The 26,623-nt window shown below is 42.5% G+C and overlaps 1 protein-coding gene and 2 pseudogenes across 1 annotated transcript; 2 read left to right on the top strand and 1 right to left on the bottom strand.

Moving 5' to 3' along the window:
- Nucleotides 1–288: 288 nt before the first annotated feature.
- Nucleotides 289–14,265, bottom strand: LOC112301557 (zinc finger protein 709). The gene is made up of 4 exons (XM_024557052.3): nt 14,099–14,265; nt 3,292–3,418; nt 3,038–3,098; nt 289–2,624 (listed from the first exon to the last, which is right to left on the bottom strand). The coding sequence occupies exons 1-4, from the start codon at nt 14,099–14,101 to the stop codon at nt 1,064–1,066; spliced, it is 1,752 nt and encodes a 583-aa protein (XP_024412820.3). The 5' UTR covers nt 14,102–14,265; the 3' UTR covers nt 289–1,063.
- A 3,174-nt stretch (nt 14,266–17,439) lies between these two features.
- Nucleotides 17,440–19,630, top strand: LOC139440273 (elongation factor 1-alpha 1 pseudogene; annotated as a pseudogene).
- Nucleotides 19,631–23,445: 3,815 nt separating this feature from the next.
- On the top strand, nt 23,446–24,028 carry LOC112301414 (plasmolipin-like; annotated as a pseudogene).
- The last annotated feature ends 2,595 nt before the right edge of the window (nt 24,029–26,623 follow it).

The raw sequence follows: 26,623 nt of genomic DNA, 5'->3' as shown, positions 1-26,623 counted from the left end.
TTCTGTTTCCTATTGTGGTGGCTCTACAAGCTGACTAATGGGTCTTTGAGACAGGCCTTCCCTATCTCATCAGGTGAGGCTACTGGTAAAGTCTAACATGGAATCTCACAATACAAAATCTAGTTCCTAACATTACTTACAAGGGGATATCGCCAAACATAGATTTCTGGTCTCTCCACTTAAATCAAAATATCTAACATGCCAGTCAGAGGGGGGAAAATCACAAGATCAAACAGTACAGCAAGAGTTCACATGGAAATATGTTCTTTCATAAACTTCACACACATAGATATTTATTCCATTTATTGCTAAGGAACCTGGAAAAGAACCTCTTATACCAATTACTCCACTGCAAAAGGCACTGCCAGTAATAAAGGGATGTATGTGATACAACACATACATAATGCACTGGGATTGTCCATCACATTTCCTGTGGCCAGGAAAAAAATCCAAGTAGCAAAATAAAAAAACAGCAATTTTTAATGCCACTTTAACATAAGCTAAAACATCATTTAAAAAATCTGTTTCCATATTATAAATACACTGGAATTCACACACTAACAGACTTCAAAAAGTCACCAATGACTTAATGAAAATTCACTAGTTATTAGTGCTGTGTCGTGTTATTGAAAGGCATGTCCCAGAACTATCACACTGTAATACTCATTTCTGAAAGAAACTACAGCTGACCCTTGAACAACACAGGTTTGACCTCAGGGTCCGCTGTTACGCAGCAGTTCAAACACTTGACATTAAAGGGTAAATGGTCATTTCAACGTATGGCTGGGAAACCACAATTATTTACAATTTTAAAAACAACTCTTTACCCTTGAACGTTTTCTGAAACGTTATATATATGAATTAATTTCCATCAGCTTTATCAGGTTATTTCCATTTTTATTTTCTTTAGTGGAAGTTTTCACATATGAAGACGTGGGCCCGCTGAGATTTCTCCACACACCTCACATTCATGAGGTTTTACCTGGTGAGTCCTCAGGTGTCTCTAGAAAGGAGAGGAAAAACTGAAGTCCTTCCCACACTGTTTACATTCACTAGGTTTTATTCAGTGACTCCTCTCATGCCTTCGTAAGGACGACCGATCAACAAAGGCTTTCCCACATTCTTCACATTTATGCGGTTTGTCTCCATTGTGCCTTTTCACATGTAATTGGAGGTTTTTGTTACAAGTGAAGGCTTTTCTGCATTCTTTACATTTATAGGGTTTCTCTCCAGTATGATTCCTTTCGTGTATTTGTAAGTTACTGTGATCTTTATAGGTTTTACCACACTGTTTACATTCATAGGGTTTCTCCCCAGTGTGAGTTCTTTCGTGTCTTTGATACAAACTAAGGCAAGTGAATGCTTTCCCACACTGCTGACACTGATAAGGAGTGTTCCCGGTGTGCATTTTCATGTGTCCTTTGAGGGAGCAGGGATAACTGTAGGCTTTACCACAATGTTTACACGCATAGGATTTCTTCCCAGTGTGAAACCTTTTGTGTATTTCTAAGGAACTGTAATATCTGAAGGATTTCCCACATTCCTTACATTCATAGGGTTTTTCTGCTGTGTGAGTCATTTCATGTGGTTCTAAGGATCTGAAATATTTAAAGGCCTTCCCACATATCCTACATTCATAGGGTTTCTCTTCATTGTGAGTCCTTTCGTGTCGTTGAAGACAGCTGGGATACATGAATGCTTTACTGCATTTTTTACACTGATAGGTCTTCTCTGCAGTGTGATACCTTTCATGATTTCGATATGACCTGAGGAGAGTGAATGCTTTCCCACACTGCTGACACTGATAAGGAGTGTTCCCGGTGTGCATTTTCATGTGTCCTTTGAGGGAGCTGGGATAACTGTAGGCTTTACCACAATGTGTACACGCATAGGACTTCTCTCCAGTGTGAAACCTTTTGTGTATTTCTAAAGAACTGTATTGTCTGAATGCCCTTCCACATTCCTTACATTCATAGGGCTTTTCTGCTGTGTGAGTCATTTTGTGTGGTTCTAAAGACTTGAAATATTTGAAAGCCTTTCCACACATCCTACATTCATACGGTTTCTCTGTGCTGTGACTTTTTTCATGTATTTGAAGTTGACTGGGATGCATGAAGGCTTTACTACAGTTTTTACACTGATAGGGCTTCTCTCCAGTGTGGGCTCTCTCACATGTCTGAAGAGAAGTTGAAGAACTAAAGGTTTTCGCACACACCTTGCATCTGTAAGGAGAATCTGCAGTGTGTGTGATCATGTGTCTTTGAAGGGTTTTGAGCCACATGAAGGTTTTCCCACATTCCGCACATTTATAGGGTTTCTCTCCGTTGTGAGTTCTTTCATGATTTTCAAAGCACTGGAGGTAGCTGAAGGCTCTCCCACATATGCTACATTTATATGGCTTCTCTCCGTGTTTCTGATACTCAGAGAACTCGTGTCCAGTGTGACATCGGGTGTGCCTGTTATGGGACGAGTGATCCAGGAAGACTTTGTCGAACATGCTGCATTCACATGGTTTTCTTCCAGGAAGAGTTTTCTTCTTCAGATTGAGATTTGGAGTAAGGCTGGTGTTATCTCCACATTGACTAACATTTTTCCCTTCACGGATTTTCTCCAACATATGTCTTCTGTAAAAAACAAGAAACACATCACTAATGATTTTTATTAGTGATTTTATATTTATTAGTAAAATATTTGAACTATATTTTTTATGATTTATACTAAAAGTGTAGGTTTTATGTTTTTCTCAAATTGTTCAAAATTTAATATACTGAAGGCTCTGCAAGACAAGTTTACCCTTGCTATTAATAAAATAGTGATTTCCATATACAGGGTTTAATAAATGCTATTTCCTAATCTATTTTTCAAACACTGATAATTTAAGTCAGTGTTTGAAAAATATATAAGAAAGCAATTTGGTGAAACTTTCTAAGATGTAATACATTTAAAGCAGCAGTTGTTTTGGTTGCTTCTTTTTAAAATTTCAAAGATAACTGGTTTTTCACATGAGACATTGCTTTCTCTTGTGAGTATGACTCACCTTCGTTTTCTCTTCTGGTTTTTATACCGATCTTCAACGTCATGATCTTCCCATACTTTACCTAAAAAAGCAGACCCAGAAAAACAATTCCAAAGTATTAGAAATTATTTAAAAATTAGTAAATTCTACTTCTATGATGAGCCGTGACTATTTGTTGATGTTCTTCCTTCCCACACTATACATCTTAGAGTATGTTGATGAGTAAAAAACACTTGTGATCTAACTGACCGAGCGAAAGGAACTTGTCATCTTACCTATGGAAGCCAAGTTCCTGAAGGTTTCCCGCATCACATCTCTGTAGAGCTTCTTCTGCGAAGGATTCAGTAAAGCCCACTCCTCCAGGGTGAAGATCACAGCCACATCCTCAAGGATGATTGAGTCCTAAAACACTCCATAAATGTGTAGAGTAAAATTTGTGCAACTGAAAGCCTGAACACCTATAATCCATTTATAACGAGGTTACCTATGATCTATCCCCTGCAAACATTTATTATATGACTTGATCAAAGAAACTTCCTTTCCACACTTACTTCCTCATGAATTTAATACCATCAAGAACACAGAGAAATTGTGTATATATTTTTACTGTGATCACATCATTATTTCTCTAACAGCAGGATACAGCACATGTTGAGAAATGACAAAATCTATACAAATGAAACAAACAGTATTTTAATAACATCAATGCCTTATAAAAATTCATTCAGCTCCTTTCTTATTATTAATAAGTTATAGCACTACTAAGTCAGAATGTGAAATCTGTATTCCATGAATAAAATTTACTTAAGAAATAGAAGCTTTCCGACCAAATATGAGAAAAAGCCCACGTGGTCTTTGGTAACCCAAGTTTTAATGAGGTATAGCAGGCCATATCTCACTCAAGTCCTTGAGGACACTACAAGTTATCAGTTGCATCTGGCTGAATGAAAATATTCTATGGAGAAGTATTGCTTTAACCTTGTGTAATATTTACCAGTTTCAGTTCTTCCTTTCTCTTTCCGTATGATTTGATGAGCTAAAGTGTTAATCGTGTGCTATTTAACACAAGGATACTCTCTGAGATATGTGTTGTTAGGTGAATTGGTCATTGTATGAATATCATACAGTGTACATGCATGGACTCCGATGGTAGGCAGAGCCTCCCATATTCCTAGGCTATGTGGTTTCATAGATTGTTCCTAGGCTACAAGCCAGTACAGCACATTACTGTGCTGAATACTGAGGCAACTGTAATACAAGGGTAGGTAGCATATCTAGACAATGCCTTCCCTTCTTCTGTCAGTTCTAAGTTCCCCTGTTGACTAAAGGAGCATGATATCTGACTTCCAGTCAAGATGGTGGCGTAGGCAGACATGGCTCACCTGTTCACACAACCACATCAAAATTACAACTAAAAGAGACAACATCACTCAGAACTGTCAGAAATCTAATTGAATGGATGACTGACAACTATGGAATTAAAGAAACCACATCCATCCAGACTGGTAGGAAGGACACAGATGTGGAACAGGCTGGTCCCATGCCCACATGTGTAGTGGATAAAAATTTAGGAGGGATATCTCAGGGGTGAGGAGTCCCAGCCCCATACCAGAACCCCAAGCTGGGTGGAGGGGGTAACAGGGGGAGGAAAATCAGGACAACTGTAAAAGCATAATCAATAAAATATAATTAAGGGAAAAAAGGAGCATGATATCAACCCTTGGGCATAGAAATCCCTCAGATGATGACACCACACATTGCCAATAGCGTATGAAAGGTTGATAACTTCCACAACTGGAGTCTCTGGGGAGAGGAAGGCAGGCCTCTCAAAAAAGCATAAAATAGCTTGAGAAAGCAAGATATGGTACATGGACTTGTTTAATTGAGTAGAAAGTCAACTAAGGTGAGAGTTCATACACAAGGATGGAGCTAGCATGCAGTCAACCTCTTGCTACCCTATAAGATGGAGCACTAAGGCTCTCTTGTTGCCTTGAATGCATGTGAAGACAAGGAGAAAATAAATTATTACGTATTAAGGGTGTCAGCAATCATCAATGACTGGAGTCAAAGACTTCAAGTTTCTGATCCAGAGCATTAGTAACTTAGAAGACATCATCCCCCAATCACAGGAAAAAAAGCACAAAAACTGGAAATTAACTTGTATTCTTAATCCATAAGATAATCTAGGGCACAAGGCAACCTGGTGTTTCCAAAATTTGGAAACAGAAAATGAACACAGTATTTTGAAGTATGGCCCAAATATTTTGTTCTAAACACAAGCATTACTAAAAAGAAAAATCTATCTCAGTGAAGAATAATGCAGAAACATCAGAGAACAAATGAGAATGCAATATCCATAAACCCTCAGTAAACCAGCTTTAAACAAAAAATTTGAAAACACATCATGAGAATGCCTTTTTTTAAAAAAAAAGGGAGAAAGAAACAAGTCAGTGCAGTACCAATTAACTGTCATAAAATTAGTAACAGAGAGCAAACTGTCAATGCAAAAAGCTCGTGTTACACTAAACATGAGAAACAAGAAAAGTGCACACCCACACTTCACACTGAACTGGAAAAAAAATCAAAGGCAAATACAATGTGTTGAAAGAAACCAGAGGAGAAAATATCTTACACATAGAAAATAAAATTGAGAACTAAATTTAGAATGTCACTTCATAAAATATGCTAGCAAGATGGCAGTAAAATGATACATTTAAATTTTGAAAGAAAAAAAATTTTCCTAGAATTCTGTGTCAAGCAAAATTATCCTTCAAAAATAAAGGAAAGAATGTTCTGAGATAAGAACTGAGAAAAATTGTCATGAGTACACCTACTTTAAAGGAAAATTCAAGCCCTGGCTGGTGTGGCTCAGTGGACTGAGTGCCAGCCTGCAAATCAAAGGGTTGCTGGTTCTTTTCCCCCAGTCAGGGCACATGCCTGGGTTGCAGGCCAGGTCCCAGTAAGAGGCATGTGAGAGGCAACCACACATTGATATTTCTCTCCCTCTCTTTCTCCCTCCCTCCCCCTCTCTCTAAAAATAAATAAATAAAATATTTTTAAAAATAAAAATAAAAATGCAACAATTTATCAGAAAGAACATAAAGGATTACATTTGTCAATTAAAAATGAATGAAGGTTAAATATCTTTTGTTTTCCTTACCATAATTAATGTAACAGATGACATATTGTTTAAAACAATATACACTTAAATTTTAAATAGTGATAAAACGTCAATTCCCCAAGAAGAGATTGCAATTGTTCATATGGACATACTTTCAGAGAATCAAACTATGTAAAGTAAAAAAAATTTTTAAAGACGTAGATAAAAGCACTAGTATAGCTATCAACTTCAATAACCCCTTACTATGAATTACAAATTTTAGCAGAAAGAACATCACCAAGAACAGAGATAAACTGAACTGTGCCATGTAACAAATGGATTTAATTGTAATCTATGAAATACCTCATCTGATAACAGCAGAATACTCATTCTTCTCAAGTTCACATGGTACATTCACTAAGACAGAACACTTCTTGAGACATAAACCCACCTTAACAAATTTTAAAGAATGGAAATCATACAAAATATGCTCTTACATCACAGAGGCATTCCTCTAGAAATCAGTAACAGGATAGCTGGAAAATTCCCAAATGTGTGGTCATTCAAAAAGATTCTTCTGAATAACATGCAGAATTTTTTTAAAAGTCTCAAGAGAAATAAAAAATTATTTTGAACTCCACAAAATGAAGAGACAACTCCAAAAGTTGTGGGATACAGCAGAAGTAATACCCAAAAAGAAATTTATACCACTAAAGATATATACTAGCAAAAGCAAAAATCTATAATACTAATGTGAGCATCCAACTGACAAAGTTATAATTTATACTGGGTCATTTTAACTAACATTACTAAATGGTAGGGACCACACAGTATAATTTTGTTAAAGCCAATTTGGAAGTTGTGAAGACCTGATTTAATTAAATTATAATCAATAAATTATTGGTTCAGAGCTTTCCTGATCACTATGGATATTTTTGAAGAATGGGTCTTATGACCATAAGGCAGACTTTTGATTTTTACGTGACATATACCTTTCTCCTCCATTTTATTTCAGTAATTCCCCTATATCTTGGGGTACCTTGCTTTAATTTATGGAGATCCCAGGTATAACTGTAACTTGAGACCAAGCATTGAGAATTCCATTAAATGTTGCATATTACTGCATTACAAGAGATGGTTAAAAATCCAAAATTATTTTTATTGTTTTGAAAAAAAACATTTTATTTATTTTTAGAGAGAGGGGAAGGGAGGGAGAAAGAGAGGGAGAAAAACATCAACGTGAGAGAGAAACATCAGTTATCTCTTATACACGCTCTGACTGGGGACCCAGGCCCATGAGCCAAGCTGGAATCAACCAGCAATGCTTCGCTTCACAGGACGGTGCCCAACCAACTGAGCCACGCAGGTCAGGGTCAAAATTAATTTTAGAGACTCAACATCCAAAGAGTGACCTTTAATCATTTTTATTTAATTCTAATTAAGTCAAATTCTCTACCATTTTCAATACCTTTCCTCCTCTTGCTGCTTTGCTCAAGTCCTTACCCGCTTTGTATTTTAGGTACTATGAAAAACAAATCAGTGATCTGGAAGACAAGATACTGGAATTCATACAATCAGAACAGTAACAATTAAAAGAATGTTAAAGAACAAAGATAGTTTAAGAGACCCTTGAAACAACATGGAGCATACTAACATTTGCATCATAGGGGTAAGAGAAGGAGAAGGGAGAAAAAGACAGTGAACCTACATGAACCTATGTGAAGAAATATTGGCTGAAAATGTCCCTAACCTGGTGAAGAAAACTGACATTTAAGTCGGGAGGCACAGAAAATTTTAAACCCAAAGAGACCCATAACAAGATACAATATAATTAAAATGCCAAAAGTTAGAGACAAAACAGAATCTCCTTTCTTTACGCCCAGACCTTGCCACCAGAACAGTGTCATGAGAATCATTGCCAAATCTAAGCCCAAATAAGTACAATCCAAGATGAAGGAGAAGTTACAACCGACATAACAGAAATGCAAAGGATCCTACGTGTGCACTGTGAACTACACACCAACAAACTGGACAACCTAAAAGAAAAGGATCAATTCTTAGAAACATACAATCTTCCAAAAAAAAATCAGAATGACACAGATGACCTAAACAATACAATTACTAGTAACAAAATTGAACATGTAGTATTAAAAAAAAAACCTCCTCCAATGAATTCTACTACTTTTAAAGAATACCTATACTTTTTAAACTATTTCAACAAATTGAAGATAAAAATACTCTGCTAAATTTATTCTACAAAGACAGCAATACCCTGATATCAAAACTAAAGATACTACAAAAAAATATATAAACCTATATGCCTGAGGAACACAGATGCAAAATTCCTTAACATAACATAAAAAAAGCCATATATGACAGACGAACAGGTACCATCATACACAACTGTGAAAAGCTAACAGCTTTCCCCCAAGATTGGGAACAAGACAAAGAAGCCCACATCCATGACTGTAATCAACAAAGTATTGGAAGTCCTGGACGTGGCAATCGGACAAGGAAAAACAAATAGAATAAAAGTCATCATAATTGAAAAGGATGAGGTGAAATTTTTGCTATTTGCAGATAATATAATACTACTTATAGAAAAACCCTAAAAACTATAAAAAAAAAACTATTAGACTAAATAAATTCAGTAAGGTTGCAGGGTACAAAAATATACAGAAACCAAGGGCATTTCTATACACTAATAACAAATGATCAGAAGGTGAAATAAGGAAATCAATATAATTAACAACTGCATAAAAAATAACTAGAAATTAAATCAAGGAGGCAAAGGCTTCAAATCTGAAACTATAAGACATTGATAAAGGAATTTGAACACAACAAACATTTATATAAGGATATACCATGCTCATGGATTGGAGGAATTTAATATGTTTAAGTGTCTATCCTACCCAAAGCTTCATTGCATCCCTATCAAAATAATAATGGCATTTTTCAAAGAAATAAAACAATCCTAAAATTTATAGACACACAAAAGACCCCAAATAGTCAAAGAACCATTGAGAGAGAACAAAGCTGTAGGTAACAGTCTCAATGATTTAATGCACACTACAAAGCTTTAGTACTCAAACAGTGTGGTCCTGGCACAAACACTGACGAAACAGAACAGAATACAAAGCACACAAACTAACCCAAGCTTATACAGTCAACTAATCTACAATAAAAGAGGCAGGATATACAATGGGGCAAAGACAGTGTCTTCAATCTGTGGTGTTAAGAAAATGGAATGGACACATGCAAAAAACTGAACATGAACCACATTCTTACACCGTATATAAAAATAAACTCAAAGTGAATTAAAGAATTAAATGTAAAACCTGGAACCATAAAACTCCAAGGACACATAGTCAGTAAGCTCTCTGACACCGGTCTTAGCAATATTTTTTCTGGATGTGTCTCCTCATGGAAGGACAAGAGCAAAAATAATCAAATGGGAAGACATCAAACTAAAAAGTTTTTCATTGTGACAAAAAAAACATGAACAAAATGAAAAACAGCCTACTGTGAGAGAAGATATTCAAAAATGATATATCAGATGAGGACTTAAAATAAATATACAAACTCAAAAATTTTTTTAATCCAATGAAAAAAATGGATAAAGGATAAGAATATAGACATTTCTTCAAAGGCATACAGGTAACCGCAGACATGTGAACAGATGCTCATCAATAATCATCAGAGAAATGCAAATCAAAGCACAATGAGAAATCACTTCACACCTACCAGATGGCTACTATAAAAATTCAGGCAATTACAAGTATTAGTGAGGATGCAGAGAAAAGGAAACTGTCGTGCACTGACCATGGGCCTGTAAACTGGTTCAGCCACCATGGAAAACACTACGGAAATTCCTCACAAAATTAAAAACAGAACTACCACACGATCAAGGAATTCTAATTCTGGGTATTTATATGAAGAAAACAAAAACACTAACTCAAAAAATATACGCACCCCTATGTTCACTGCAGCATTACCTACAATAATAGCCAAGCTAGGAAAGCCATGTAAGTGTCCAAAGATAGATGAATGGATAAAGAAGATTTGGTATTTACATATAAGGAAATATTGCTCAGCCATAAAAAAAGTGAATGGAAAGCTTGCCATTTGCGAAACATGGAAGGAGCTAGGCAACGTTCAGCTCAGTGACGTAAGCCAGACAGGCAAAGAAAATACCAAATGTGAAATTCATAAAAATAAAAATAAACCAAATTAACAAACAACTCATAGAAACACAGAACTGCTGGCTGCCAGAGAGAATGGGGGGAAGAGGGATGTGTGGAAAAGGTACAGATCTGCAGTTACAAAATAAATAAGTCAGAGGGATATAATATATTGCACAGGGAATACGGTCAGTAAAATCATAGTAACACTGTATGGTAACAGTTACTAGACGTATTGTGGTAGTCACAACATAAGGTGTATAAATGTCAAATCACTATGTTGTACACTTGAAAATAATATTGTATGTCAAATATACTTTAATAAAAAATAAAGGTTTTTAAATTTTTTATTTTAAAATAAAAAATGTTTAAAGATTAAAAAAGGGTTTTTTTAACTGAGTAAAAAAATGCCTGTTCTTTCAGGAGTGACCATCTGACAGACTCACCTCACAGGGTATAATTACTCTAGTACCTGACTGAGCCAAACACATGTCAAGAACGCAGTTTCAGCCACGATTTCACTCAAACGCATACATAGGTTCCAGTCAAGACATCAACCCAAAACCACTATAAGGAAGGCCCCATTTCCATACTCATGCTCCCAAAAGACAACAAATTATCAAAACTTCAAACTCAGAGCGCCATGCACACAGAACCCAGGCTTGGCAGTGTCAACAATATAACACAGGCAGCATGGCTCACAGGAGAAGTGCCCCAGAAAGGAACAGTTCATAGTCCCTAACTCATGGGTTGGTCCCTAAGTCCAAGGCTTCTCATCAGGCTGCCCAGATAACAAGTGCTCGGGGAAAAGTCAGGGTTGAGGCTTAGGTGTTCAGGAAACAAACATCCAACTTTGTCCACAGTACTCATGACAAGAGCAAACACCAGTAAGAAACATATGCGTTACAGCCCTGGCTTGTTTTTATTCTACAAATAATCAAAATTGGTTATTTCATCAGGGTGGCTACAGTAAGAGGCTGGGACTATACTAGGATATGTAGGCAGCAAGTCTACTTAAGTTAGTCACCTAACTTAGATATTTCCATGTATTATTTATTTAAAACAAAGATATTTATATATAACATTTTCTAACCACTAATCACCATATTTAATGTTTACATTTTTAAATTAATTTAACTTTTTTGCCCTTGGCTGATGTGGCTCAGTGGATTGAGTACCCTGCAAACCAAAAAAAGTCACCTGTTCGATTCCCAGTCGTATAAGCCCAGGTTTCAGGCCAGGTCCCCAGTGAGGGGGTGCATGAGAGGCAACCACACATTGATGTTTCTCTCCCTCTCTTTCTCCCTTCCCCTTTCTAAAAATAAATAAATAAAATCTTTAAAAATAAAAAAAATGAAATTAATTTAACCTTTCGACAAAGAAAACCACTCCCAAATTCAATCTTTTAATCATTTAAGGATACAGTACCGCAGAGCATCAGAATCTTCCAAATCTCTTTCTGATAAAAAGAATAAGGTGCATTCTAATATATTGAACTCTGAACATAGTTATATGATGACTACTTGCATTAGGGGTTTGTAATTAAACCCCTCCCCAAAAATGAAGTAGAAATTCCAAAGATTTCCATGTTTTGAAGTGTTTTCCTAAAATCAAAGAATATAGAAATTCAATATAGAAGTTGCTTTTCATCATATCCATTTAGATAGGAATTCATTTGCCCTAGAATTAGTATGGCCTTTTAATAGTCAAACTTTTCTAGAGATATAAACTTACAAATAATAACCAAAAAAATGGAAAAAACATCTGAGACATTCATCTCACATCTTTTGGTTCTCTTGCCTAAATAGAACCAAAATTCTATCAATTACAGAATTTCCTTGCCTTACATGGTGTCTCTAAACTTACACACTAAAAGCCCAAATGCTAAGGTAAACTAAAAGAAAAGAGCTGTAATATTCAATGGAGGGGAAAAAAATCCAAAGAAAAGAAACCCAGATCTTGGAATCAAAATACATCAGTTTGCTTCCCTAGAGGTCAGAAGAAAAACCCACGTTAAAAAAAATTGAATCTATTCCCAGTGTGAATGAAAAGGGTCTCCGTAATAAATCTGGCGAAGCTCAATGAGGAAAGTCACCTCACAGGGTGATCCGATCACAAATTCGTAACTGGGTGTGTCAGGAAAGGTCATCCAGCCTCGGGCCTCATAGTCCTACTACAAGCTTAAAACAGCTTGTAGTAGTGAGAGGTCTTTTTGAGACCCCTGAGCTGTAACCATCCTCAAGGGAGCACATAATCTTAATCAGCGTCCTGTAATCCAGTCCTGGCCTTGCTGTCTTTCACCTTCATGTAATCTTCTATGTGTTCCCTCCTTAATTCCAAAAGTGTCAAAAGAACTGCAAACTCATTCTCAGGAGCATTTTCTCAGTGTGTTGGGATCTTGCTTCCAGGCCTATCCTGGGTTTAAGCCAAACAAACTCTATTTTTCCACAACTTTGGATGTTTTTATGTTAACACCAGATTTGGGGTTCAGACAACCCCAGCTGAGACAAAACCCCCAGAGTAGGTCAGTCGGTGGGGAAGGAGGGCCGGGACACCTGAGCAGGCCCGGGATCCAACTCTCAGAGCTCCACCCATCCTCCCCTCTCCTGTAAGCAGGGAAGTGCTCCCTCCCCCAGGCGCCCACTCTCACAGTGAGGAAACTCCAGCCGGATTTAGTTTAAGATTCTGACCCAAATGACCCCTCAATTTCATGAGCCATTTGTCCATGAGATAAAACATCTGATGTTCTGACTTTCTCGATGTGCGCAAACTATAATCTGAATGCAAAACAACAAAATCTAAAGCCTAAAAAGCCATAACTACAACTTCGGAAAGGGCATCATCACTAACCCCCTTCCCCACCCCTCCCTGCGCTGTTTCCCATTCCCTAGCTGCCTTGCTTGCCCAGCTTTCCAGGCTCTGTGACCTTTCTCGGTTTTGCAAGACAAAGCCCTGGAATTATACACTAAAACTCCGAAATTAAAACTAACGTTAGAAATTTACTATACATGCTCAGGAAGAAAGAGTAAAAGAATTCTACAAAAATAGAACTGAAATACTGCAATATTTTTATTTTTTCTGAATTCACACCCTTCATGCCTGTTTGGAGATATTTTATACCGTCTTTCAAGCTCTATTAATTACATTTTACCCTTATTGAAAACAAATGACGCTTAAATTAATAAATGTTTTCAAGTGACAAAGGCAGGGAGGGGCGGTGCTGACACGAGAGAACAGCCAGGAAAGTTTCCAAAGAGAAATCTTCACCCGAAGGACCTCCCCGAGGATGTCTGTGTCCGGGGGAGGTCCTAGGGGAAGACCGACTTAAGATCTCACCCATGTCTTCCAGATGGTTATTGTCGCTTTCCTCTCATGTAAAATATCCGCGACAAATATAAGCTATTAAAATTACTATTTTTTGAATAGTATTTACAATTTTTTGAAAAGTCAAACTGTGACTCCAAGACCTATATATGTCATTGAGAATTTGAGGAGGGATTTGGAAATTTGGAGATTTATTGCCATATCTAGGAAGAGCCAGCGTCGGGGAACCGGCAGTTGCATTTGAGAAACGCTTTCCAAACAGTCCGAAAACTCAGGGGGGGAAAACTGTTACCCCAGAGGTGAAAAGAGGACCACAGCTCCTCCCGCCCAGGAATCCCGGACAGCAAGTGGGAGCTGGGTCCAGGTCGGTCTCGCGTCCGCGAACTCCACTCTCGACCACGGGGAAGACGGGTCTCGCCTCGGACGTTCCAAGGGGCCCCTCGTCCCCAACCTAGGATCCCGGACAGGCACACTCACCATTTCCCAGCTTCTGGGGTCTCCCTGCACGGTCCCTTCCGCTCCTGCGGCGGGCACCAGTCACAGCGGGACTGACGTTGCAGCAGAGTTACCTACACCGTTTATGCCCAGGTGAGACTTGACCCAACGAGGCCAGGAAAGTCCACAGGTTTGCTGAGCTGCGCCACCTGCCCCGCTCCGCCTCTGATTGGACAGTTCTCAAGGACCCGCCTCCTTGATTCCTGAGTGACAATCGAGGAAACGGCTCAGATGGCTAAGCAGAACCAGCTTCCGCTGGTGGGCGGGATCATCCTCTCCAGGGACGTTTCCTTTTTTTTTTTTAATCAACACACAAACTATTTAACAAAAGTAAAAGATATAGTCAAACATGGACTTTGTTAGGAGAAAAAGTGACTAGAAGAAATTTTATGTTAAACACCTTACAGTAACCTACTTGCAATTACCTGATCTCTATTGCTGTGAATACAGCTCACGCACAGGTATGAATGATTTGTATATTTTTCCAAATATCCGCTGAATATTACTATATATTAAATTTGAAAAAGAATTTAATTGACGATCCCCAGCTATACTTCAATTTTGTTGATCTTTTGGACGAAGTCGTCTAAAGAGACAAATACGTGTTTTTGGCTCATGAGTCATGCCATGAACCCAGCACAGCCTGTTGGACACCGAGTCTCCTCCACTCCTCTTCAGACACCGGGTTTGGGGGAGCTGTTTGCAAAAGTTCTTTGCGTGACATGACATTCCTATCCTCATTGTGTTCGTGGAAGTATTTGAGCACTAGATCTGCTTATGCGCTATTCTGTGTGTGTTGGGGTTTGGGAGTGGCCGCGGGGCAGGAAAAGCAGGCTCAGCTATCAAAGGTTCTTCTAGCGCCAAGACAAGGACTGGACTGTGACCTACCCTAGGATCGTTTGCTTTTAAACAAAACTTCTTCCTGGTTCTAAAGGAACAGTGGTGTCTTTCTGCAGCTTACACTGAATGTGGACACAGATGTGCGTAGGGAATTCCAGATGTTGCGATGCTCTTCTCCTCAGCAAAAGGGCCACCCAGGCCAAGCCAGACTGGTAGCAGAGGGAGGGAAGTCCTCCCAGGGTCAGAGAGTGGCAAACACACTTAAAAAGTTAACCCTAAGTGCAGGCCTGCAGGGTCCTCAGCGGTGCATCTGGCCTTTCCTCCATCCCTGTCTCACTCTCCCCATTCCGTCACTCCTGTCTGCTGAGATCACTCCAATATAAACTACATTTATCCCCCCCCCAAAAAAAGTCTATGGATTGGAAAGATGTTTATGATATATTACTAAATTAAAAGTAAGTGTGAGCCCTGGTCGGTGTGGCCCAATTTGTTGGGCATGGTTCCACAAACCAAAATGTAGCAGGTTCAATTCCTGGTCAGGGCACACACCTAGGTCGAGGTTTGGTCCCTGGTGGGAGCACATGAGAAGGGCAACCTGACCGATGTTTCTCTCTCACTCTGATGTTTCCCTCTCTTTCTCCCCTCCTTCCCCTCTAAATAAATAAATATTTTTTAAATAATAATTGTGAAACTGAAAAAAATGTTTATAAACACTTAAAAATGACCTTACCATATACAGTGGAGAGTCTGGCTCCACTCTGATGTTTGCTGACAGTGTTTAGACTTCCACCCAGCCCATCTCCACCTCCACACACGTTGAGATGTTTGAGCTAGAGTCCCATGGCTTCCCAAACACTTGGATCTGGCGGCAAATGTCAACCCAGGAGAGCCACATGGGCACAGGCACTCTTCTGTGAGCAATCATAAGCTTGAGCTGTGCTCAGTAAAACTCACAGGTGTGCATTTTAAAGTAGGGGAAATTTATTTTTGATAATTTTTTAGTGTGTGCCTAGAGATTTTGTAATGTAAATGGTTATGATATCCATAAGGCAACTGAATTTCTATTTTTGCCAAACATAAAAACAATAAAAGATTTTGGAACATGGGGTGTATGTGAAAACCCAATGGTTCAAAACTTCTAATTATTTATACCTTTGGGTCTTTTTGACCATTGAATTTTTAATTCTAAAATATTTACACACCAAATTATTGTATACCAAAATATTAATGATCATCGCCTTTCAGCGGAGGATTATCAGTTAACTTTTTTTATGTTTCTACCTGGCACATAACTATTTATATATTTGAATAGCTTTATTGAAATATAATAGACATGTCATTTAATGCATCCCTTTAATGTATACAATTCAGTAAAAACACATTATGGGAATACCTAAAACAAAAAAGACAAAAATAAACAAACCAGTATAGTCCCAATCACTGAAATTTTCCTAAAATTAAAGATAGACAGAACACTGTTAATTGAGGAAACTCACATGACACTAAACAGAATAAACAACAAAACAGCACGAAAATCATACAGGATTTGCTCTCACATCACAGAGGCATTAATCTAGAAATCAGTAACAGGACAGCTGGGAAATCTCCAAATGTGTGGTCATTCAACAAGACACTTTAAATAATATATGGAATTTTAAAAAGTCTCAAGAAAAATTTTAAAAGTTACTTTGAACTCCATGAAAGAAAAATCCATAAAAATTTGTGAGATGCCACAAGGGCTGTAATGCCCAACGTTCCTTTGTATCACCAAATATACCAGCAAAGAAAAAACCTACAGTCATTAATATGAACATCCAACATAGAAAATTATAAAAGAAAGAGCTAATTAAGCCCAAAGTAAGCAATGTAAAATAAAAATCAGAAAAGTAATTGATGTAACTGTGGGAGGTTGATTTAAAAGTTAAAACAAAAATAGCTGTTTCTTTGACCGAATGAATAAAAAAACAGCTACTAAATATAACTAAGAAAAGAGGGAGGCAGGAATTACAACATAAAGCCACCCCCCATCATGGGTAACTCCACGAGGTGTGAGAGGTGGTCACTGAGGCCTTATAAAGAAGGAGTCTTTGAGGTTATGACCAGGTGTGCCTGTTATGTGGCAATTTAAACATCCTGGAGCCTCCTACAGTAGGGGTGCCTGTTCGAAGTTGACAGTTTGCGTGTAACAGCACAAACAGACTCGAGCACATTCCTTAGTTAGGGGTTTTTTTTCTTTTTAAGTAACCAGGGCATCAGGACCTCACATGTTTTGGGCAACGGTCCATCTCCCTTTTGCAAGCCCCCTTTTTCCAATATATGCATGTCCTAAATGTCAAAAGACTGTCCACAATTGTGAATACCTTGAATGTGCTGTCATACCTGTTCTGGAGCAAGGTAAATGCAGCTCAGATCTTACCTGCAGAGACTGTGTGTAGCAGCAATGGTGCTGAGGTTCTCTGAGGGTAACCAGGTAAAGCTGTATCATGTTCAAGGAATGGAAAGTCAGCCATAAATATGGAAATCCCAATAGAACCACCTGCTTGAAGTGCTGGATTACATCTTGCCACCAACCCATCCAACTGACAAGGGCCTATAATGGCCCTCCAAAATGTCTACAAGATTGGTTGTATTGATACTGTCCCTGTGGGCCAAGTGGAGACTGGTGTTTTCAAACCTGGCACTGCGGTCCCCTTTGCTCCAGTCAACATTACAACTGAAGCATATTAAAATGTACCATTAAATGTGGAGTGTAGCCCTTCCTGGGGACAATGTGGGCTTCAATGTCAAGAATGTGTCTATCAAAGATATTCATCATGGCAATGCGGCTGGTGAGAGAAAAAATTACTTACCAATGCAAGCAGCTGGCTTCACAGCTCAGGAGATTGTACTGAACCATCCAGGTCAAATGACTCGGCTCACTTTGCTGAGCTGAAGGAGAAGACTCATCATCACCCTGGAAGAAAGCTGGGAGGTGGCCCACAGGGTTTGAAATCTGGCAATGCTGCCATTGATATGGTTCCTGGCGAGCCCGCGTGTGTTGAGAGCTTCTCTGACTGTCCACTGAGCCGTTCTGATGTTCATGACAAGAGGCAGACAGTTGCTGTTGGTGTCATCAAAGTGGTGGACAAGACGGCAGCGGGAGCTGAAACAGTCACCAAGTCTGCAAGGAAGCTCAGAAAGCTAAGTAAATATTATCCCCAATTCCTGCCACTTCAGGTCTAGCAAGAGGTGGACAAACTGTCTCAAAACTATGTCTCAACTGGCTATTTAAGGTTTTTTTAAGAAACATTTTTTAAAATAACATTTAAAAAGTCAAGCTCTCTTGTATTCCCCACTCTACACCTCCTGACCACACCAGAGAGACCCACCAGGTACTGGAGCCACCACGATGAAGGGGCCGTGTCCCTGACTTCCACCACCAGACTTAAAGTCAAGCTTCTCCCTACCTGACAGTGTGCCCAGTTCTCCATGTGGCCCGTCTGCCCACAGAACTGGCCCAGGGGCCTTTCTCTCCCCTCCAAACAGGGGTCCCAGGCTCCACTCTGCCGTCCATCCAGGGTGGGGTTTGTGGGGAGGACGGTCATTACCCCAGAGAAGCCCACTTTCCTCTGCCCTTGGCTGCCGTCCAAGCACAGGGCTGTGTCCTTTGCTTTGTGTCTGGTCCCCTCCTCACTTCCATCCAAGGTGGGATTGTTGGGGAGTGGAGGGGAGGTTTTCTATATCACATGCTGTGATCCCCCCAGCAGGCCCTGTGTGTGAAGCCCCCAATTCCCATGCCGGGGCACGGTCTCCTATCCAACAGAGGGTCTCCCACCCCTCCATGGGCATCTTCTCAGGCCTAACAGCTGCAAAGCCCAGCTCTAGGTGAGCTGCAGGCCACTTCCCCTGCCCTGTCCTTGGCAAAGGGAGAGCTCAGCAGCCAGAGTGACAGTCAAGAGGGCCACCAAACTGACAACGTGACCCACAGGCCTCCCCACCGAACAGACAGGGAAGAGGAGGGGCCCAGGACTCTGGTTTGAGGGACATTTATTATTTAAAGACATCACCTGTGTGCTGTCCCTGGGCGGAAGAGTCACTGCTGAGCTCCTGGAGGAGGAGGGGCGTTCCAGCCCCCAGCTCCAGGGCTCTGCATCTCTGCCGACTCAGCCCCCTGCCCAGCCTGACCCCCAGCCCAAGCGGAGGCCCAAGCAGAAGCAGGCCAGAGCTGCCCTCAACGCAGCTCCGAGGCGAATTGCTGCAGCCTGTGGCCCAGGTGGTCCCCACGCGTTCACAGCTGAGGCCGGCAGCCAGACCCAGCCCACAGGCAGGACCAAAGTGTCCACTGTCACCCTCTCCAAGTGTCAAATGTGTCAGACACGTTTCCTCAGTGCTCGGAGCCCCACAGGCGGTTCTAGTCCCACCCGCCCACCACCACACTCCCCCCTCCCCCGCCTACACAAGGAGCTGAGTCTCAGTAAGGCTGGGGGTGCATTCCGTGTCAGAGAGCTGGTGTTTGGGATTCAGGTGGCCGCTCCAGGCTCCTCTCCCGGGGGTGGGGGTGGGGGTTGTTGCTTAGGTGTGGGCAGAGCAGGGTCCGGGTGTGGGGAGCAGCAACGAGGTCCTCCGCTGGGCACTCTTTCGACTTTTGGTGTATTGGCTGGCGCCTCGGGTGGCTCGTCCTGTCGGGTTCTGTAAGTCCCGGTGCCGGCCTGGGCGTCTGTCCCTTTCTTCCAGTGGGGGCTGACCATGAGCGGGGCGTCCCTCCCAGAGCGAAAAGCACAGTCCGAGCCCTGAAGGTCCAGGCGTATCTCCAAGCTCCTGGCAGAGGCTTATCCTGGGCGAACACCTCCTGCAGCCCCCACCGTGCGTCGCAGAGCCCTCGATCCTGCCGCGGCTCCTAGTGCGTCCGCGGGCGCAGGCTCCAGCCTAGCTGTTGAGCTCCACTGCGTCTCCGAGTCCCGGCCGGGCTTCTGGCTCTCACCGGCTGTGGTCCCGCCCCGGCTGGTGCTCGCCTCGGGCGGCCGTCGGAGAGACCAGCGCGGGGCACCGGAGCCCGCTGAGGGTTGCCGCTGCGCGGTCGCACTCGCTGAAGCTGGGCGCCTCCAAACCCACTCTCGTTTGTTCTTTGCAAAGATCGTAATTGTGGGAGTAGCGCGGGAAAGGCCCTGGGGTCGGAAGACGCTGGTGAGAGGCCTCGAGCCCGCGGGGCGAGGACTCCGGGAAGTGCAGGCGCGGAGCTTGGGCGAGGTGATCGATGGCCGAGTAAGCCGCGAGCCCCGCGTGGGCTTCCTCCTGAAGCCCCTTCCCGGTGTAGAGGGATGGGTGGCCGGGTCTCCGGGGGTTGGGGGGCGGGCAGGTGGGGCACGGGGGCTTATTCGTGGTTTTGATGTAATAAAAGTCACAGCGAGTTCTTACATCGTCCAAACGCTCCAGGAGATGGTTTCTCCAGACCCCCAAATTATCGTGGTGGTCAGCGGGGCTGAACCCGAGTCCCAAGTCCAACGCACGGAGAGCGGGGGATCCATTATCCAGATGTTTTGGGTGCGCCCCAAAGGCGAGTAGCTTAGACGCACCCCAGTGAGTTCGGTCACGCAGTAAGGATATGAGCGATGTTTTCCGCCTTGTTTCTCTCTCCCCGGACACTCGCAGCCTCACAGGCCCCATGCCCGGCAAATTCGGACCTGGCCCGGCGGGCTCCCACGGACCGCACCTGGCGGCAGCCGCGGCTATTCCCCCGCTGCCGGCACCTTCGGGTGCTCGGGCTCCTGCTGCTGCTCCAGGCGCAGCACTAGTTCCGGCGGTGGCGGCTGCGCGCCCGGGTACTAACCCCCTCCTCCGCAGTTCTCAGCGAGAGTCGGGGATCCCCGAGCCACACCAAGCCACCTGCACCCTCACTCCGACGGGTCGCCCCCACGGCGTAAGCCCAGGCGGTGCCGCTGGAGACTGGGACACCGCGCACCCTGCTCACCCGTGCCCTCCCCGTCACCTCTAGCCACACGCGCGCGCTCAGGGATCCTGACACTCCAGAACCCGAGATGGGACCCCTGAAATTTTACAATGGCAATTTGGGATTTCTTGCACACACTGCCGCTCCCTGCTCCGAATCCATTCTCATCCCCACGCACCCCACAGCGCCCACGCCCCTCCTCATCTCCCAGTCTTCCCAACAGAAGCCCGGGCCTCCCTTCTCCTGGCTGGAGTTGCCGAGGTGGCCCCGGCAAGAGCCAGGCGGGTGCATATTGGCAGGGACTCAAGTGGGTCCCCAGTGGGTCCCTAGTAGGCGCGTGCTTGCCCCGGCGGCTCGGCTGTAAGAGCTAGGTGTTGACGCTGTAGTTTGCTTGCTCTCTGGAGGAGTTGCTAGAGACCAGACCGCTCAGCCCCTCTTCCAGCCCTATTTAAGTTTACTAGTAAAGTTTGGTTAGTGATTACAATGCATCCTATAACCTTCAGGAGATAGAGAGAGGGATAGGGGTAGGGGAAGGGATAGGGGTAGGGATAGAATGTATGTTTTCTAGACCATTGGCAATTTTTAAGCTATTCATTTTAAAAATCAGCACTTTTCAATGAAAACAACTTGACCAAAATTTTGTCACAGAATTTTGAGGCCCATTAAAACAAAGTTTAATGAGAAAAAAAGAAAAGAGAGTCTTAAAAGTAGCAAGAGAAAAAGCAGGTGGACACATACAGGGGAATACCCACAAAACTATCAGCTGAACTTCAGAGTAACTTTGCAATCGAGAAGGAAACAGCATAATATATGCAAAAAGATATAGAAAAAAATATACAATCAAGAAAACTCCACCCAACAAAATTATCATTCAGAATAAAAGGAAAGATTTTAAAAATTCCTAAATAAAAAAATCTCAATGATAAAAGCAAACATTTTGTGCCCTGGCTGGGTGGCTTAGTTGGTTGGGCATCGTCCAGCAAAGCTCAAGGTCAGCAGTTTGATTCCCAGACGGTGCACAGACCTAGGTTGCTGGTGGATCCCCAGTTGGAGTGTGTACAGGAGGCAATGAATTGATGTTTCTCTCTCACATGGATGTGTGCCTCTCTCTCCACCTTCCTCTCTCTCTAAAATCAATAAAATATATCTTCAAGTGAGGATTTAAAATAATAATAATAAATAAATAAAGCAAACATTTTGTACAAGTAGTAGACCAACTAATTACAAAGCTACTACAATGGTTAAGGCATCAGTATTAAAATCAGGGTTGTCTAAATAATTAAGGGATAAGCACAAAAATATAAAATTTGATACTATAAATGTAATGTGTAGGGAGAGTATAATAAGTGTAGTGATTTTTAAATGGTTTGACATAAAACATAGGTTGTGCCCTGGCTGGTGTGGTTCGGCGGATTGGGAGCTGGCCTGAGAACCAGGGGGCTCCCTGTCAGCCCTCCTGGGCTGGGGGTGCACGAGAGGCAGCCATGAAGTGATGTTTCTCTCCCTCTCTTTCTCCCTCCTTTCCGTTCTCTCTAAGAATAAATAAATAAAATCTTTTTAAAAACATATGTTGTCATACATGAAGCTCATGGTAACCACAACAAAAAAAACTTATAGTACAAAAAAAAAATCAAAGAGAAATGTATCCAAATATAACACTAAAGAAAGTCATCAATGCCCAAGAGAAAGAAAAAAAAAACAAGAGACAAAATAAAAGAGAGAGTAACTATAAAAACAACCAGGAAACACTTAGTATTGTACAATGGCAACGCGTACATATCTATCAATAATTACTTTAAGTACACCGGTAAGTAAACTAAATGTCAAAGAATAAGTCATGAGGTGGCTGAAGGGATTAAGATAAAATGAGACCCAAACAGCTGCTTGGAAAGACTCACTTCAGATCTAAAGGCATGGACTAAAAGTGAAGGCACAGAAAAAGATGTGTCAAGCAAATGAAAAGGAAAAGAAAGCTGGGGTAGCAATGCTTATATCAGACAAAAAAGACTTTAAAACTGTAACAAGGGACAAAGGACATTACCTAATGATAAAGGTATTAATCTAACAAGAGGATATAACACTTGTAAATATCTATGCACCCAACATAGGAGCACTTACATATAAAGAAACAATTAACAGACACAAAGGGAGATATTCATACTATAGCAATGATAGATGAATAAACCTATGGAAGCTATTAAATCAATGGATAGATCATCCAGACACAAAATCAACGAGGAAAACTTGGCCCAAATGACACATTATACAGATGAACCCAATAGACACTGCAGAACATTCCATCCACACACAGCAGAACATATTCTCTTCAAGAGCACATGAAACACTCCACAGATTAAACCACACGTTAGGCCACAAAACAAGTTTCAATAAATTTAAGACTGAAATCATATCAAGCATCTTTTCTGAGCCCAATGGTACGAAACTAGAAATCAATGACAAGAAGAAAACTAGGCCTTGGCTGGAGCTGGGCCCCCAGGGAGGAGCAGCGCAGGAGCTGGTGCCCACAGCGGGAGGGGCGGCGATGTTGAGCAGAGCGACCTCCATGGCCCAGTTCCCGTCTAAAGAGAGCACCCGAACCAGCAGCCCGGCTCAGGGCGCTGGCACCCAGGTCTTGGCGCTGTGCCCGGACCTGGGCTTCCTGCGCTCCATCCTCGGAGCGCTCCTGTTGCTGCAAGTGATGCTAGGGCTCTTGGTGTGGGCCCTGATTGCGGACACCCCCTACCACCTGTACCGGGCCTACAGCTGGGTGATGTTCCTCGCTGTCTTCCTCTGGCTGGTGACAATCGTCTTCTTCATCCTCTACCTGTTTCAGCTGCACATGAAGTTGTACATGGTGCCCTGGCCGCCAGTGTTAATGACATTTAACATGGGCAATACTTCTCTTCATCATGGCCTTCATCACCTGTTCCACTGGGATTGAGCAGACGTCGCTGAAAGGCACCCGGCCTTATAAGCAGCAGGAAGCTGCCTCCTTCTCTACGTGTTCAGTGATGATTGCCTGTGGAGTGAGTGCTTTCTTCAGCTTCCAGGACTGGCAAGGAGTAGGCAGCAAAGCAACCACTAGTCAGAGGGCTGGCAGCTACGCCTCAACCACCTGTGCCAAGGCCCCCCCCCCCCGGGGCTGAAGGCTGCGGCCCAGTCACAGTGCAGGGTGGCCCTCTGAGTCAGCCCAAAGGGGACTACACTTGCTTCTCTCCAACCATCAGACTTGGGCTCACCCAACACTCCTAGGGAATCAGGGTCCTTCCTCTGGTTTGGCCGAAGTGAGCATGCGCATGGGTTGAAATTAGGCCAACAGCCGAGACCTTCGTCTGCTGATGCCTCTCAATCAGCAGAAACCGGGGATATAGCGCTCACTGTCTCTACTTTGTCTTTAGAGGACTTCAGTGTCCAAGGCAGGGCCCAGCCTTCTCAGCAGCACTAAATACACTAACAAGGAGTTAGACCTGAAGCCCCTGACCCACCATAGAATAAGCCTAACAAGCAATGGGTATTTATCTTCATCATAGTCTCTGTTCCAGGAGCACTGAGCAAGCTCATGAAACCATTGTGATTCCTTAAAACACAATTCTGACCTAACCCTCCCCCAGACCAGCATGTTCTTTCTAGGGGGACATCTCTGACGACACGGTCTTCCTTTCCTGTATTTCAAACATACCACTTATTGAAAGCAAATTGGTTTTAAGCAACTTCTCAATGATGAAAACCTATCTCAAAGGCTTCCCTCCCTTTCCCAGTCCCTTGTGTGATAGTCCCTTTGGGAAAAGCTAACATCAACACTGACTGCTCCCCTTACACTGTGGATTAGGCGCCTGGGACATGAAGGGGAGGGCATCAACACCTTGCTTGGTGAGTTGTCATGTGCTTGGTGACCGTTGTTTTTGGTTTTTTGTGTGTTTTGTTTTGTTTTTTACAAAAATAAAGATGGAAGAACTTTAAAAGAAAAAGAAGAAAACTAGAAAAAACACAAATAAATGAGGGAAACAGCACGCTACTGTTGGGGGCAAAACTGCACCAGGTGTTAGACGGGTAGAATTGGATGGGACATCGGTTCACCAGCTGCAGTACTTGAGTCCTGGCTAAGAAAAACTTCAGAGGCAAGACTCAAACTATAAGATTAAGTTCAGTTAGAACGTCACAGAGGCCTTGGCCAGGTGGCTCAGTTGGTTGGAGTATCAACCCATACAGCAAAAATGTTGCTGATTTGATTCTGGTCAGGGTACCTAAGGTAAAGGTAACTTGCCTTGCCTGGGGGGGCAGGGACTGGGGAAAGGTGCCAGCTTATAGGTGCTCAGGAAGGCCTAAGGGCTATTAAGAAGGGAGATTTTAGGGGTTGTCCCAGAGGAGGATCTCATTAGAATATTCATAAGCTTTCCAGATATGTACTTTCATGGTTGTGATCTCTATTGATTGGTCAAGGGGGGCGGGGAGGGTCATTGGTCAATGCAGCTGATCCTGAGGTCAGCCATGGAATCACTTGACTGGTTTTCTGAGCCTGGAGCTGAAACACAACTGAGGCCTAGATGTATCTGATGTGGGTCAAAACCTCATTGTCCTGGGGCCTTAATGCTTAAGGGCTATTCTCCAGCTCCCTTGTTTGTTCCCCTGTAAAGGGTGTCTAACCTGAAGGACTACCAACATGCCAGGGAAGGAAAGGTCAGGGGGTCTAAACTGCATGATCAGCAATATGCTAGGGGAGGAAAGGTTGCCCTGGGGGCGAGGTCCTTGTTTTCCCAGTTTTTCCCATTGCTAGGCATCCAGGACTTTCTGCCCTGTTGACCTTCTATACCTGGCCCACTGTCCTTGCTCCCATCCATCTAACTGCCTCCTGCACAAAGACCTGTTGGACCTGATTCTCACATGCAGAAAGTGTACTACCAGGTAGTGAAAGATCTGAATTCCAGAGAGCAGACCTGCTCAACAGTGACATCCAGGACAACCACGAAGAGGCCTGGTCAATGTTTCGATCCCCAGGGCGTTCCTCATCTGTGATCTCTTCCAGTGCATTCAGCACATGAAGGACAGGGAGAATGAGATCCAGTTGTTGCAGGAGTTCGAGAAGAGTGAAAAGACCTTCCTGCACACCTCTGCTTCTGCTGAGCAGCAGCCGGTGCTTCCCGAAGCCCCCTTCTTGCGCATACTCCTGTTACTACTTTTTCCTTCCTGGCCCTTGTTTTGACTCTGTGGACAGCTGCTGGTGGACAGCAGCATCACTCATACACCACATGTAGAAGATGAGAAGACAGACATAAGTGCAGATCCAGGACAATCGAATGCTCTATCCCATTGTTACTTATGAGTGCGATATGGATAGGTTTTTTTCTTTAACCAGAAAAGGAAAAATCCTAATCCTACAGTGTGTCGATTATATGTGCTCAATTGGACATGACAACACTAAAGTGCATGGCAATGAAGGATGTTAAAACATTCGCATCGCCCTGGCTGGTGCGGTCAGTGGATTGAGTGCCAGTCCGTGAACCGAAAGATCGCCAGTTGAATTCCCAGTCAGGGCACATGCCTGGGTCACGGACCAGGTCCTGGGCTGGGAGGCAACCTCTCGCACATCAGTGTTTCTCTCCCCCTTTCTTCCTCTCTTCCCCTCTCTCTAAAAATAAATAAATAAAATCTTTAAAAAAAACTAGCATCAAGAATGTATTGTGGGAAGTAAAGGCTGTTTATAATAATGGTCTAGTGTTTCTCCTTTGCTAGGTTTATGCTTC

This window comes from Desmodus rotundus, chromosome 9 (assembly GCF_022682495.2).
Source record: "Desmodus rotundus isolate HL8 chromosome 9, HLdesRot8A.1, whole genome shotgun sequence".
NCBI lineage: Eukaryota > Metazoa > Chordata > Mammalia > Chiroptera > Phyllostomidae > Desmodus > Desmodus rotundus.
Note: the sequence above shows the minus strand (reverse complement) of the source record. Positions and strands in the feature narration are given on the sequence as shown.